The sequence below is a fragment of the Leptonotus elevatus genome, chromosome 6, assembly GCF_054856555.1.
Source record: "Leptonotus elevatus isolate MCC_2025b chromosome 6, RoL_Lele_1.0, whole genome shotgun sequence".
Classification (NCBI taxonomy): Eukaryota; Metazoa; Chordata; class Actinopteri; order Syngnathiformes; family Syngnathidae; genus Leptonotus; species Leptonotus elevatus.
Window position 1 is genome coordinate 15,494,634 of NC_141244.1, and position 16,635 is coordinate 15,511,268.

The following is a 16,635-nucleotide window of genomic DNA, read 5'->3' on the forward strand; positions in this document are numbered from 1 at the left end:
CTGTCTGCGTCGAGCTTGACGCAGCTCAGGAAAAAGTCCCGGCCGGCGCGCGGCACACCGCCCCTATAGCTCCAGCTGTTCTCACCGCTGCGCTCCGGCGGTCAGCCCGCTGCCGAGCTACCCCGCGGTTCCAATGCTGCAGCGACCATGACAGGCATCGCCGCTGCTTCTTTCTTCTCCAACGCGTGCAGGTTCGGCAGCTGCGGACTCCACTTTGACTCCCTGGCCGAGCTCATTTTGCACATCGAGGATAACCACATCGGTAAGAGCGCCCGACGGCCGAGCTTCGCGGTTAGCATTAGCGGCTAGGCTAAGCAGCTAGCCGGTGGCTTCCTGCTCCTTGACAACCCAGTTGCTAGGTGTGGTGGGAGTCGCTCTTCGCCTGTTATTCTTACTTTACTTCCTGTTCATCACATCGTGACGTAACCACATCGTTTGTCCGCACGGGAACATGTCGCTACACCTCGATGCCTTTTTGACTGCACCAGGAAGAAGAGTTGTTGACATTTCTGTCTTCTCGATCGTGCGGCGTTTATTGCAGTGTGAAGGCCCCGCGCGCCAAACTACCGGAAGTTCGGTTGGCTCGCAGTCTACATCAACATCAAGCTACTTTAAAACTTTTACATTCCAGTGAAACACTTTTGAGAAAGCTTTATTCCAATTGTTAACTTTAGCAGTCATTTTAAAAGATGACACATTGTGACAAGCTGCATGTTTTAAATGTTGGGAAACAGACAGAATGTCTCCCCAACCATATTTATCTGTAACTAATAATTATGAGAAATCATTAACAGGATCTGTGTCTTCACGTCAATAAATTGTAACATAACAACTAATAAAAATACAATTACAGACAAAACATTAGGCTGTTTTACAATACTTTGTCTTTTAGTGTTTAACTTTACAACAAAGAGAAAATTGAAAACATATTGGTTGATTTTCTGCCTATTTGGGGGGTGGGGGATGTTTGAACTTCCATTATCTTTGTTCTATGTTGCAAAGTGTTAATGGGTAAATAAATAAAAATCAGCAGTATTATTATTATTTTGTTGCCATTTTTTTCTACTTTAAAAGCTAATATTGGCCGATTTAAATCAGTCAGGCCCTAATACTACCATCATTAAAGGTAGCTGGAACAGATTTATTACTTCAGAAGTGTGTATCAAACTCGCATTAATCAGTTCTGAAGAAGCAGCTGTCGCCTTCAAAAAGGTCGGACCCCTGGAATTAAAGTAAACTTTAATTCTATTCCACTTTATTTATATAGCCCCATTTCAGAAGTACTTGTATACAGTTAAGCATGTTATGTCTGTATTTCTTGATACACACTGGCATCTGCATGTGTCTATAGTTTTTAAACATTAACGATCAGGCAAATATCAAATCCTGGCAAACTTGTTGTTTCATCATGAAATAGCAAGTAATGTGTCTTTTGTTGTTATAGACTCAATGTCATTCAATAGATTTAACTGTTTCATTTTTGTTGTTCGATAATCTGCTTAATTCCTCCTTGCCTTAATGTTTGACATATAAATGAGCTGCTTATTAGAAATGTCATTTCATATTTATTTAACGTTCCTCCATGGATGCAATACTTTTAATGTGAACTTTGATAGTCAAGAGCAAATGTATTTTAGCTTAAGTAACTAATTCCCTTGCTCATTTTTTTTTTAGCATGGTTAGCTCCTGCATCTGTTCCCTCCATGTAATATTTCAGTCTCATTATTGAAGCTGACAAGGCCCAGCTGCCTCTGTTGTTCTTGTTTGTTGCTTCAACGGCTTTAATATCCTCTCCCCTGTCATTGTGTGAAGTGCGTGTGTCTAAAGTGTTAGTCGCAAGGGGAGAGAGAAAAAAAAACTCCCCCAAAATGACTTATTATGGAATAATGAGGCAATTAGTGTAGGAAAAACTTTGTGCCCCCCTAATCGCTCCCCCCCACCCCCATTGTGCGCTAGCCTGTGCCCACTGGAAGAAGTGCGAAATCTTGCGCGCCGTGCCAAGTGCCTGTGAAGCGTAATTACAGGCAGAGCGCCTGATTTGGCCGCTCTTCCTCCTCATCTGGTGGCCTGCTGCACCAAGCACATTCTCCTTTGTAATTAGGCGCCTGGAAAACAAGCAACATTCTCCTTGCAGAGCAACAGGCTACCTGGTGAGGCTGACAGACAATAGATGGCGCTGCCCAACTATGATTGGTGCAAAAGGGACTCAATTCATATTTGACAGCTTCTCTCCTTGCAGATGCTTTTGTCCATGTAGTGTCAGTGTGGGAGTCTACAATGAATATTGTGGCCTCACTGAAAAGGAAAATGTCAGTTTTATGGTGTTAGTTGATAGTTTTTGATATTATTAATTTATTGTTTTTGACGCTTTGTTATTGTATGACTATTTTTTACTCCGTGTACAGCACTTTGTATGCTGGTGGTTGTTTTGAGAATTTTTTTTTTTAAGAACGTTAGTAATATTAAAATAAAAAATTCAGCCCTACTTGGTTAAGTACTTGTATCGGTCTGAAAAAGGGGGTATCAAACATCCATTGTAATTTTACAAGAATAGTCTTAATACGACAAGAACAAAGTCATCAAAGTCATAATTTTATAAAAATATGTTTGTAATATTGTGAAAGAACTGTTTAAAAAAATCATGAACATTTTTTTTGTATTAAAACATTCATTCTTCTACATAATTTTTTCCCTTGCAATTGGAAAAATATATATATTTTCATGGCAGTGCCTCCACGGTACTTCCCATGACTAAATCAATACCAGAGTTGCAATATGGTGAGAATGGAAGCGGTAAAATCTGCAACAAAAAAAAAAGGGGGCAGATGATAGCTCACTAATGGCTTCCAACTTTTTCAACATATTCACCGACAATGAAAGAGAAGATACTAACAAGGACCAGAAGAAAAACAGCGTGCGAGGAAAGATTGCAACATGGAGCTTAAATCAAGTTATTAAGCTTGAAAGATGTCCTTAGTGGTCTGCTGGGTATGTGTTGCAGGAAAAACCTCACTCAAATGTTTGCTTTGTTGCTAAGAAACCAGGTCCAAGTTGACTCTAAGCACACAGTGAGTGTTATTAAGACCTGTGTTTGTGTGTGTGTGTGTGTGCGTTGCTGGGGCCTGGCGTCACGATGGCCCGCAGTGTCCAAAGCTAGCTAACAATCAGTCTGCTTGTTGCCAATCCTCACTGGAGGCTCATTTAGAAGATTTTGCTCGGCATCCCCTCCCCCACGCCACCCGAAAAACTGTGCGGAAGTAATAAATTTGGGAAAGCACCAACTAGTCCCCTGATCTGTGCACCTGGTTGGCTTAATTAGATTTCCCCGTCCCCCGACACCACTGCTCCTGTTCCTGTTCGATGACTGTCAAACGGGAGACTACCGTGCCTGTCGAAACGTTATCGATAATGGTGACGAGTTCAGTGCAGGGCAGTTTTGTACTGCTGTTTGCTAGCTTCATAGGATTGTTTGAAAAACTTGTAGATGATCTTGTTATATTTTTCCACACACAAACGGCAAATAGTTAAATACAGAGCTGATTTGAACGCCTGCCAACTTAGTCGCTAACCAAAACAGGAGCACCGAATCATGTAAACAAATCATCAGTAGAGTAATGTGAACGTTTTTTTTTTTCCGTTTGAAACTCCATTTTATTTGACATGATGTACCATGCTAGCAATGTTATTTAATAGTCAAAAAAAAATTGTACAAATTAAAGCCTTCCTCTGAAAGAGACTTCCCACTTAATAGACGTCTACCCCATTTGCTGCTAGGCAAACCCAAAACAGAAATTGTATTATTATTATTATGTTCAACTTCATAAAAAATAAACGCAGCTGAAACAGTGCTGAACATGAATAAAATCAAACGTAGAACACCAGCAGCAATAATAAATAAGGGCAAAATAATCAACAATTTCTTTAACAAATATATTTGTCATAAAAATATAATCGATACGTAAAATCAGTCTATGACATTGAGACAATCCTTCATCGCCTCCACCGTAAAAGCTGTCACATTCCTTATGTTGGCTGCCTTTCTGTACTACTCACTTATACTGCAACTGACCTGCACATATTATGGGCACATTTAATGTATAAATACTTACTAAATAAAATGATTACCTTCAAATATTAAAAATAAGTTGTCGTTGACATGGCTACCACCTACTTAATGGCCCAGACAGGTCATCTCTCGTGTTGTTAGCACTAGCCTCTATGCTAATATGACTTGCAATGCAAATTAGGGCCCGACCGATTAATCGGCCAATTGGGCCAAATGGCCGATTATTTTCACCTTAAAACATTATCGTCGAAGAAAACCGAAGTTTCCCAAGCTATGAAAGTACCCTAAATGCACCATTTTGCTTGTGTAGCATTCTGTTGTCCCTTAGCGTCCTTTAAGCTGTTTAATGACACCCCAGTTGGAGTTAACTGTAAAACTAAACACACGACGATAAGAATTACATCCGCTGTATATTCAAACACAAGACATGCTTCGTTTTTAAAACATGGCTCGTCTAGCGCTAAAAGTGAAGGGAACATCCCATTCAAATGCTAACAGGAAGTTAGCATCGACATTGGGGAGTGTTTTTCCTTCAAATAACAAATATTCACATACAAATGCTGTGGGAACACAATTGTATGCATTGAATGTGTATTTTTAAATAATCGGCAGATGAATCTGTATTTTTTTTCTGCCAAAAATCGCGTTTTTGACGGATTGTTTGAACCCGCTCTCTGTGTTTTGAGTGCACTGCTACAGCTTACACATGGAGCTCGACTGCTGTTTCATTTCCTTCTTGAGGCCACATCATAATGAGTCGCCTGTGCTGCTAGCGTCCCCCGCTGATCGCAGCCGTCATAAACATGTCACCGTGAGGCTCGCCACTCGGTTCTTACCCCACGGTGCATCTGGCCTTGAGGGTGGATGGGGAAAGCCAGACGACGGTGCAAATGAGAGGCGTGAGTGTGAGACGGTGAGGGTGGGGTGGTGGTGGTGGTGGTGGTGGTGGTCGTAGAGGGCGTCGCTAGCGGGAAGCAGGCGTCACTTCCTCAGTCGGCTTAGGAAGGTTTGTTTGGGTCCCCGTTGTACGCTGTGAAGATCATGTGACCACTACAAACTCAGGATGGGCATTTGAAAGAGTTTCCTCGTCCAATATGAATGTTCTAATTGGAATATTTTTTTCTCCTTGTGTTTTGATCCCAGTGTCTTATTGAGTAAATTCATCTTACCCGAAGGAGTTGTCACAATTAGAGGTCTGCACGGATATTGCTCAACTTCCCATGACGTTTTGTTATTGCTCGTTAGGCCACACACTAGAGTCCTGCTGCTGATCGGGTAGAATTTTGGTTGTCATTTTTTTATTGGTACAGAGTCTTTTTGGGACCAACAGCAGTTATCGAAAAAATAAACCGCAAACTAGTTGACTGAATCAAGTAGTGCAATCCATTTTCATGCATTTTAAAGTGCTTTCTAAATAAAGTTGAGACTATGAATGAACTTGTCAGTACTGTAATTGTGGCATTTTCTTCAAATTTATACAATATCTCTCAAAAAAGACGATTTGATACGTATCTCGATATATTTTAAATTTAAAGTGGAACAATTCCGTTCAATTCGATGCACTCGCATCTTTTAAATCCAAACGTTTTTTTGTTGTTACATTCCTTGTATTATATATAAGTAACAACAAATAAAACAAAATAAACCCACACTTCTGCATTAGTCCTTTTTGTAGGCGAAATCCTGTGGGCTACCTTTCGTCATGTTTCGTATGACCGTAAGTCTGTAACGTTTGCGTCTGACAGCTGTGATAACAATTCCTTGTTTGTTTTACATAGTTGGCCAATAAGATGATTCTGATAAATATTGTACTAATGTTAATTAAAATTTTAAATGGCAATACAATAGTAACCTTCTTAAATATCAGCAAACCGTAAACTGTTATATTCCTAATTACAATATACCGTACTGTAACTTGGAAACACATTTGTAGGTTTTCCTTTAAAATAAGCCTTAAAGTGGAAGTCAACTTTAATTAAACATTTCTTAACAATAATAAGTTATATGTGACCTCACTAGTTTAAACATGACATTCTGATTAATATTACATTTGTGGAATATGAGCAAAATCCAGCCGTTTTTATCCATCTAAAAGGGCGGCCATTTTGCCATTTGTTGTCGACTGATATGGAGGACCAAAACTGCCAAAATTCAAAATAAATAAATGACTAAAAGTGAAAATAAAAAACGGATTTTAAAAAAATATATATATATATATATATATATATAATGAAATTAAAAATATAAATGGAAATAAAAACAACAACAAAAATATATACATAAATAAATACATTTGTATTAAATTTTTGAATAATGTTTTTTAATATCCGTTTTTATTTTCACTTTTAGTCATTTATATAATTTGAATTTTGGCAGTTTTTGTCCTCCATGGTATGAAGATGACATCACAGTTGCTCAGGGCTCAGGCAACGACCAATCACGGCTCACCTGTTTTCTGAAGCTGAGCTGTGATTGGTTGTTACCTGAGCAACTGTGATGTCATTTTCACTCAACAGCAAGTGGCAAAATGGCCGCCTTCTAATATTGATAAAAACTGCTGGATTTTACCGCTTAACTCTTCCACTAACGCAATATTAACCAGAATAACGTAGTGGGGCTGCATAGAACATATTATTGTCAATACATTTTTGGGGTGGATTGACTTCCCCTTTAAAACGAAGGACATTAGAATTCGCATCAGTGAAAATCATTATGTAATCAACTCTGGTTAGCTCTTGAAGACCCACCAAACATTTCACCTTCTATGTTAACCATCTCCTGACTTTATAGAAGGACCTCTGTAACTAGATATGGTGACTAAAATCCCTCCATTCTTCGCCTGCTAATTTTTGCCCACCAAGGTGGACCACCAGTGTCGTTTCTTCCAAGGTGTTCCCATTTCTACTCGAGGCACCTTCCTCCTGGTCCCCCAAATCCTGGCCTGAGTGCTGGTGGGCCCCAAAAGAATAGCACAGGCTAAACCCCCCCCCCCGCGTAGTGCCCAGGTGTGTGCGATTTACAGCGTGTGGGAACAGATTGATGCGCTGCTGTTTGAGCGGGTTGCCATTGCGCTCACGGAGGCTCATTAGCGAATTTCTGCTGGGCTTCCACATACCGACGCACAACGCTCACAACAACATGACTCTGTGAGCCGCCTCTGGCATTTGCCGCTTGTCAGCATCTTTCCGACACGGTTTCCATGACTTTGGATGGAGGGCGGAGAGCCGTGGTGCTGTCCCGCTCTCGCCACATCCAATGCTAATGAAACACATGCTTACGTTATGGAGTGTCCTTGAGAGTGTCGCGCGTTGAAAGCGCCATACCTGCTGATTAGTATCATCAAAGCGTTTTGTGTTGTCAGCCTTTGGCCAATTACTGCATGATGCTCTGTCTTTGGAAACCCGAATTATAGGAAAAACAACACTGGTATGTACACTGGACCCTTTATCAGGTACACCCGCATAGCATAAAGAGATCTACTAATAATAGTAGAGTGCTGTGCGATATGGACTTAATTTTACCAGTAGGTCATTTTATATCCTTATAACAGTATATATCCCAATATAGTATGTTTTTCCTCTTATCTTTTTTTCCTTTTACTGTATAAACATAATTTAATTATATACAGTGTTTCCCCCAGTACTTTATAATCCTGGTGGACCACCATGGGCATCCAAACCCCCAGCCCACCCCCACCGGAATCTGTCACACTTGCCCAACTGTTTATTGAACTCCACTCACAAGTGACCATTGTAACATTTAAAAGTAGCAGTTGCCGCTTTAGCAACGTCATTACTGCGCCCCATTTTCCAGCAATGGCGGAGCCACGGCTACCACGCCTCCCCGGCCACCCCGCGCGCCCCCCCTGCGGCCACTGCCCACCCCCCTGGATCCTGGATATTCAACAATATTGTCAATGCCTACTAAACAATTGCTATCTCAGCTCCTGAAGCAGTTCAGACCTTACACATGTGGCATTTACACAAACCTAAATTTATTATTGTAAACCTTCAATATATATATTTTTTTAAATCAACAAACTGTGTCGCATCTGCGGGTGTGTTTTTAGACACAGTTGTCATGTTGCCTATGTGAATGTCAGCCTATGTTAGTGCTATGTTAGTCCATGAAAAGGCATACTGGTAATTTACTATTTTTTGTTATTTATTTGTATGTTTAATGTTCAGTATTTTGAATAAATAAATGTGTGTAAAATAAAACACAAAAAGAATACATTTTATGTATCAATCTTGTACAGTAGGAACAAGCTGATATTTTAAAAGGACACAATAGAACAATTAATCAATAAAAACTACAGAAAATATAAGAAAAACAAATCAAGGATTATTTTTATTTATTTATTTATTTTAATCATACTACAATATATATTGTGCAGCTCTACTCAGTGGGCAGCAAATGGATGCTAGGCTAGCTATTACCGTATTTCCTCAAATAGAGGCGTTTTACTCGAGTAGAGAAAGTGTTTTATGACCAAATGCATTGTCCACCTAAAATAAACTGTGCCTCTCTCCAAATAGAAGCCTTCTTTTCTCCCCTCAGGAGAAACAGTGCTGCCAAGGCTACGTTTATGCTATGCTGCTGACTAGCTGGCAGCCATGTTTTAGACTACTGTGGACAAAACGTCCATGAGACAACAGGGGTGAGCAAAGTGACAGGCTGTGAAAGCCATATTTCCCGAGATGTTGGACTATGTAACCTTTTGTTTAAAAAAGAAAAAAATAATAATGTTTACCCAATCGACTACTATGTAGAGAAGATGACATAAAACAGATTAAGCCCATCAACTATTATTTAACATCTTACTGTGTTTTTCTATATTTTCTTTTATTTTCGTGTTGACCGCAGACTTTCCCACATTGGCCCTCCGAATGATGTAGCGGAAATGACGTAGGGGACATGACAAACCTTCAAAACAGGTGGTTGGTTAGGCCTCGTAACTATCATTTTGATATCAAATACCTTTCAGCAGAATAAAATTGATGTGTATCAACACTGTTTGTGTTTGGCGCCGCGCACAAAGTCGTGGCACAAACAGCCTGCGGTGTCAGCTGCCGTGAGTAAACGAGCGGGTGGATGGAAAGCAGCCACATGGGGGGGGTAGCAAGCTTTCACAACTCAGTCGGAGGCGGACGGACAGGGAAGGCGGAGTTTCAGAGTCAGCGAAGTTTTATGGGCGCTGCTGTGAGGAACGTTTGAAGTCGGACCTGCTTCACCTCAGGGCGAGGGGAATGGCTATTGTTGTACGTTTAGCGCCGCGAAACAAGATGGATGTCTGGCTACCAGATCGGTGTGTGCTGAGGGTAGTCATGAATGAGCAATGTGTGAGTGTGCTAAGCAGCTTTTCATAAAGTGCAGTATTGAAGATTAGGACAGGAACCTTGTCTTTTAACTCGATAGGTGGATGGATGGATGACCTTTCACTGCACACTGATGAGCTAGCTAGCTAGCTGGATGGAAAGCTAAACTGAATGGATGGATGCTCGATAATGGAAAAAATAATCACAATTGTTTTTGCAATAATTGAAATCACGATTATTTATTTTCGGTACGAAACAAGAAAATGTTTAAGCATTTAAACATATTAAGACCCATTGAAGAAAAAAAAAACTATAATTATTTAAGCTGCTTTTGGACCAAACAGAATTTATAATAATATATGTTTATTTATGTTGGCAAAAACTTGAAGCTGAAGTGCAGCTTGTGCACTGTGCAATAGGACGATCATTTATTTTTTTGGGGTACAAAATGAGAAAATATTTACACATTTAAAAATATTAAGACCAATTAAAAAATAGAAACATTATAATTATGTAAGTTCCTTTTGGACCAAACATAATTCATAATAATATGCATTTATGATAATACATATTTGTTTAATTATGTTGGCAAGAACTTGGAGTGCAGGATGTGCACTGCATTAGGACGATCATTTATTTTTTGGTACAAAACAAGAAAATGTGAAAAAACGTGAAAAAAAAAGAAGATATTAAGACAAATAAAATTCTTTGAAACACTATAATTATGCAAGTTCCTTTTGGATGAAACAAAATGTATTAGTTATTTTAAAAGGTGCAAATGTATAAGTTTAAACACAAAAATAGTATTAATCTTTTTATACGATTATTGTGGAGTGTAATAATTGAAATTGTAATAGAATTTCGATGAATTGCACAGCCCTGGATAGATGGATAGATAGATAGTATATCGTCAAACAAGGTCACAGGTTCCTCTAGGGATGTTGATAACGACAACATTGTGCTATTGCCATATTCAAATTGCCAAGATAGCATTACGGTATTAAAAGCAGCACATCTGTTAAAAAGACGAGGTTGTATTCCATTTGTGCAGTTCCAGCACCGTCTGCTGGTTAGTTCATTAGTGCAATTTAATTTGAACTAGGCATGTTTTTGACCATTTACGTAAAAAACAAAAAACACGCTAATGGCCAGATGAAGGGAAAGTAACACGTTTTGAGTTTCTCCACAAATAGACTCGATTCACAATGTGCACCTGCATTAAGTGCCTCAATATTAACTGTTCTGAGTGATTGTAGCGTTGTTTATGTACATTGAGGTTAATGTTAACTGTACTATTTGAACTATATATATATATAATTATGACCTTTTAGCTGATTAGCCTTGATTATTGCTGTTTTCTCAAAATGGAACCCAGGGGCAGCAAAAACAATGAAAACAGCAGGGGCCCTAAAATTGAACCCTGTGGAACACCTTACGGCAGATGGGCAAATTCTGAGCAACCAAGGCTAACACAAAAAGTTCTGTCTGCACATATGGAGAACATAAAAACATCTCTCACCTTAAACCCATTTTAACTTATTAAAAGACACATTCAAGTATTCCTTATCACCTCACACGCTTCCTTGCTAATCCCAACAATCCCTTTTTGTCTCCCTCAGACACAGACCCCCGCCTTCTGGAGAAACAGGAGCAGCAGCAGCCCACCTACGTCGCACTGAGTTACATTAACAGGTAAAAAAAAAACTCTACCAGCGACAAGATGAGTCGACCAACGTTTCATTAAATGCTGCATGGGCGTCACCGATTGTTAGCGCCGAGCCCTCGGAAAACTCCTTTGAAGACCCAACAGCCATTTTGGACGTCATCTGTGGGATCGTTTAGCGGAGTTGAATCAAGATTTGGTAGCTGGTTTGTTTTTACAACGCCGAGTCAACTTTGATATGGTGACTGAGTGGCGCGTTACACTAAAAAGTCCGCCGATTCCTCCCAGCACGCGTAAAAGCACGTTTATGTGGTTATCACTTCATTTGCTAATTCCACTTTTTTTTTTTTTGCTTCAACATTTTCATTTTTATGACGTGCGTTTAAACCAACTGTCCATAAACTCCCATGTGTTTGACTTTTTATGGGACGAGAGCGGGTGGTGTTATATATTTTAAATTGGCGCTCCATCTTCCTTCAGGTTCATGACCGAAGCGGCGAGACGAGAGCACGAGGCGCTGAAGAAGAAGATGCAGCCTAAATTGTCGCTAACGTTAACGGGAAGCTTGTGTCGCAGCAGCGTGTCGGCGCCGCCTCGCCACGCCAGCGGCAACCTCACCCCTCCCGTCACGCCGCCCATCACCCCCTCATCGTCCTTTCGCAGCAGCACGCCAACGGGTAACGGTCCTCCACGCGGCCACTCGCCGCTTGGCTATCAACCCTTTGAATCCGGGGCACGGCATCAATTGAAAAGTTCTGCAGGTCTTCTGCTGGTCCTTTTGTTTTTAATGCTTGTGATGTTATAATAACAGTAACTGTTAGAAGTCTGAGTTGAACTATCTAATGGATGACAGAAAGATCAAGGCCATGGAGCCTTTTTCTGACATGCGGAAGAAGGTCTAATCTGTCCAAAATCAGGATGCCTACTTATACTTCCCCAGCCTCAATAAGTCACCAGTTGACTTCTTGGCATGTTTCACAGTAGACTAATTTCTTCACACACGCAGGCAGCGAGTGCGACGAAGAGGAAGTGGACTTTGATGAGTCCGACAGCGATGAGTCCTGGACCACCGAGAGCGCCATCAGCTCCCAGTCCATCCTCAGCTCTATGTGCATGAACGGCGGCGATGAGAAACCCTTCGCCTGCCCCGTCCCGGGCTGCAAAAAGAGATACAAGGTTGCTTGCACGCTGCATTCGCTAGCACATGTCTGGATGGGTACTAGGACCCCCCAAAAAATTCTGAAGATAAAATTACAATAAGTTTGAAATATTATGAGTAAAGATTTCTTCTTTTTTTTTTAGAGAGAGAGAAAATACTTCATTCAAAAAAAGATTAGGTGTGATAAAGAAATTAAAGACCTGTTACAAACGTTTTTAACGAAGGATGTTTGATACTACTTTTTTCAGACCGATACCAGTACAAGAAATCTCTCTTTGAGTACTCACTGATACCAAGTACCAATACATATAGTACTTTTGAGATATAAAATTTAATTGAACACAATGACAAAAAAAAAAAAATTCTGACTGAGATGATCTTTAGTCGATGTGTCAAACTGCTGCAGTATAGCGCCATCTACTTATAAGGAGGGCTTACTCCATGTCAGATTTTTTTTTTAAATGTTTTCCTAAACTATTGGTTTCTTAAAATAAGGCCGGCAGGGGCCCCATTATATCATCCTCATCATAATAATTCAAGACAATTTGGAATATCATGAGAAAAAAACCCTAATTTAATGGGAATAAATACATTTTATATTTCAAGAAATCTCATATCTTACAAAAATGCAGTTGTACTACTATGGGAATTTTTTTAAATAACAATAAAAAAATTCAAAAATAACAGCCCAAATTTTACTAGAATTATGTTATCATGTAGTGAAGTGATAATATTGAATAAGGTTCTCAATTTTATGTTACACAAAGTCCTCATATCACCAAAGTCATATAAAGTCCACATAATGAATGCTAATATTTAACGCTCATAACAAATATTTAAAGTTGTAATATTGTTTAAAAAAAAATTTTTTTAAAAAGTCAATATTTTACCAGGGTTAATTCATTTTAGAGACTATAGTGGTAATGTAAAAAAAAAAGGTTTTCAAAGCAACACTAAGAAATTTTTAGTTTACATTCATTATGGCGACGCCATATGCGGTAATGTTATGCCTGAAGGAAGACCACATTTCCCATGAGGGCAAGCGCATTGCGTTGTTTTTTTCAGCTCACGCCAGCGAGCGTTGAAGTTCAAATTGACTTCTGTCATATGTGTTTGCATGTTATTGATGATTTTTTGTGTGTTATCCTATAAACTTTCTTTAATGAGAAATCAGAACTTTTATAAGCTATTTTTTTGTCTTACTCGTACACGCCAAATCCAACTCTTTTTTTTTTTTTCTCTCCTTGCAGAACGTCAACGGCATCAAGTATCACGCCAAGAACGGCCACCGGGCGCAGATACGAGTGCGCAAGCCCTTCAAGTGCCGCTGCGGCAAGAGCTACAAGACCGCTCAGGGTCTCCGGCACCACACCATCAACTTCCACCCGCCCGTCTCTGTCGACGTCATCCATCGTAAGATGCAGCAGTAGCAGTCGGGGCGGACGAATATCCACCGTCACCAGCAGATTTCTCCTCCTCCTCTTCATCATCTCTCCTTGCTAAGACACTATTTTTATTTTATTTTTTTTGCATGCTTTAAATTTTATTCTGAACGTTCAATCGTAAAAGTAGGTCACCGTTTTGTAATTTGCACATTGAAGCTACAATATTTTTTATTTTTTTCTTAGATTGCTTGTTGGTGAGGGTTAAATGAGACAGATTATTCATTTTACTTTTTTTTTTTTAAACATGCCTTTGTCATTCAACGATGTGCCAAACTGGGAACCACAGGCGGCAATTTACACATACTGGCCTCAATATTAGGTACACCCGCACAATCGAAACACAAGGGCTTCCTTTATAAAGATGATACAGTTCATTTTATAGAAGGTATTTAATCGTATTTAACCAGACCGGTTAATTGCCCTTAAGTGTGAATGTATATGAGCGTGAATGGTTTATACGTGCCCTGCAAAATGGCTGCCGAGTCCGACCAATCTAGGGCGTAAACCGCCTCTTACCCAACGTGCAGCTAGAATGGGCTCCAGCGCACCCGGGACCGAAATGAGATGATGCAATACAGGAAGTGGACGGATGGAAATAACTGAGTCAAAATGTTATGAGAATTAAAGAGACAGCTTTATGAGGAATAAATACTACTTTTACAAGTATGAAGTTGTAATATTACAATTTTAAAATCTATATATAATTTTACGGGACAACAAAACAAGTTGTAATATTGAAACAAATGACCTTAATTTTTAAAATTTGTTAAAAAAATGTAATATTAAAATTTAAAATGATAACTTTACAAGACTTAAATCGATCCATCCATTTATTGTACTACGCTGAAGCCTATCCCATCTGACAGGGGAAATGGCGGCGTACACCCTGGACTGGTTGTCAGCCTTGCAATTTTTACTAATATAATCTAGATTTTCTGCATTTATTCTCTGCACGTGACCTTTTTTCTTGGAATATTTCAACTGTATTCTCACAGTTACAGTGTGGATGTATTTCACAACTGGTTGTGTAACTGAAATATATTTTTTTTCTGTGGCCAGTGTGCATATATTAGCTTACATTTCAGTTCATTTTAATCAGTGTGGTTATTTTTAATTTTTCATTTCACATCGCCAACACCCGAGTGCCCATGGTTGAACTCAGGTGTCGTTTCTAAGCATTTCAGCAAGCCTACCCAAAACGTGTTCTACCAGTGTTTTCAAAGCTCTCCTCGATATCGTTTAGCTTCATTTTCCCTATGCAGTTTTTCAAGCACTTTTTGTTTTGTGGAACAAGTTGCCAACAAACGAGCATTTTGCCAACCTGACGTTTCTGAAGTTTGTAAATGTATACAGTATATATGGCAGCCATTTGCAAAAATGAGCACCAAAATTCCAGTGTTTCTGGCCTTGTGACGTTCGTCCTTGCCTTGAATTGTGAACCATTCCGTAACAGCAGCCAGAACCTCGCTGTCCTGTCAAGCCATGATAAGACGGCAGGGGCAAAGTCCTTCAAAGGGCCAGACTAAAAAAAAAAAATCACTGCAAAATGACCTGAGTATTTATGGCTTAGGGGCATTTTCCAACAGTTCCAAAGAGGATAAATAAATAAAGGGGGCCTTGACTTGTCTTTGTACTAGTTTTCATATTGCTCCACGGATAATTACAGCGTGTAATTGAATGTAGAAGTTACCACCGTGTTTAAAAATGTGTTTGCATGGAACTGCAGTCCAATGGCAAGTTGTGTTACTGCCAGAAATCTTGGCTATATTGTACAGCGAGTGTATTAGGATTAAAGTGCATTAAATTATATTTTCATATGTTTCACTATTGTGTCATGAGGTAAATACAAATAAATAGAAAATTGTTATGTACTGTATTTCCTTGAAAAAGCTGCTTCATTTTGGAATAAAAAGTTGTTCTGATGTTTCAAATGATCTTTATTAGTTCCACTAACAGATAAAACAAGTATATGGAGGGAAAATAATCGCAGAAAATCAGAAACTCAACAACATGCAATGACTCACCAACTAAATATTCAAAGCCGATAGAAAATGAACCCAGAGTAGTACACACGTGATCAAGTCTGTCACACTATCATTGGCTTACTTATTCTAAAATAAATCGGACAAAATTCTGTATAATAATGTCTTTCCACATAGTCATGGAATATATATATACGGCTTTCTTTAAAGCAAGAATGGGAAGCCTGTTTTGGTGGTTATGATATAATGTTACGAGTATGTGTGGCTTTTTACAAGAGGCCACATATGCCCCCACCCACCTGACCTTACGTTCCCCGTCTTCAACAGTGTAAGGTTAACCATTTGGTTCTCAGGATTAACTGTAAATTACACACAAAAAAGAGCCAGTTTGCAAACTAAAATAAGAATTCGGATTTACTGACAAGCGGCTGTCTATGAAAGAAGGCGGTACAGGATGGATGTTCACACCACCGTCGTCATGCACCAAACGAGAGCGTCGATCGCGGCGGCGGCTAATCAAATTCCAGCGGGTGCCCGTCGAAGTGGGTGAGCACGTGGTTCTCGAACACCTTCTGGTCGCAGTCCAGCGGGAACTGCTCGCTGCACATGGGGCAGATCTTCCAGTGACTCTCCACGTGTTCCTCGAACTTGGACTGGTCGTAGTTGGGCGGGAAGATGACCTCGCATAGCGGGCATCGTTTCATGTCCATGCTGCGAGGACACATACGGGGAGAAGGGAAGCAGGAATTAAAAGTGGCAAAGGTCATTAATTACGTACTGTAACCAAGTAGAAGTACAGATATTTGTTTTGTTTTTTTAAAGACTGGTAAAAGAAATACTCAGTACAGATTTTCCTCACTAAAATGAATTTGAATTTGTTCATCTTTTCCAGCAATACAAAAAAAAACAACAGGAACACATTTTCCAAGAAAATAACACTACAATGTAGTATAAAAAAAATCTGGCCACTAGGGGGCATTATACAAACATACACCACATAGA

At 39.5% G+C, this 16,635-nt stretch overlaps 3 protein-coding genes across 8 annotated transcripts in view; 1 reads left to right on the forward strand and 2 right to left on the reverse strand.

Annotated features, from left to right (window-relative positions):
* creb5b (cAMP responsive element binding protein 5b) overlaps positions 1-254 on the reverse strand; it is a 72,844-nt gene extending 72,590 nt beyond the window's left edge. Inside the window, exon 1 of the mRNA XM_086077681.1 lies at positions 1-254. The gene's annotated coding sequence lies outside the window, so the exon portion shown is untranslated.
* Positions 20-15,573, forward strand: jazf1b (JAZF zinc finger 1b). The gene is made up of 5 exons (XM_086077682.1): positions 20-262; positions 11,004-11,076; positions 11,528-11,724; positions 12,054-12,223; positions 13,457-15,573. Exons 1-5 carry the CDS (start codon positions 148-150, stop codon positions 13,634-13,636), a joined length of 735 nt encoding a protein of 244 aa, XP_085933808.1. The 5' UTR covers positions 20-147; the 3' UTR covers positions 13,637-15,573.
* Positions 15,573-16,635, reverse strand: part of tax1bp1b (Tax1 (human T-cell leukemia virus type I) binding protein 1b) — a 19,116-nt gene continuing 18,053 nt past the window's right edge. For 4 of the 6 annotated variants that reach the window (XM_086077679.1, XM_086077677.1, XM_086077674.1 and 1 more), the window contains exon 17: positions 15,573-16,344. In XM_086077679.1, coding sequence (XP_085933805.1) covers positions 16,146-16,344 — 199 coding nt within the window. In that variant the 3' untranslated portion in view covers positions 15,573-16,145. The remainder of the gene's footprint in view (positions 16,345-16,635) is intronic. The other 2 variants (XM_086077676.1, XM_086077673.1) reach the window with 1 other exon arrangement.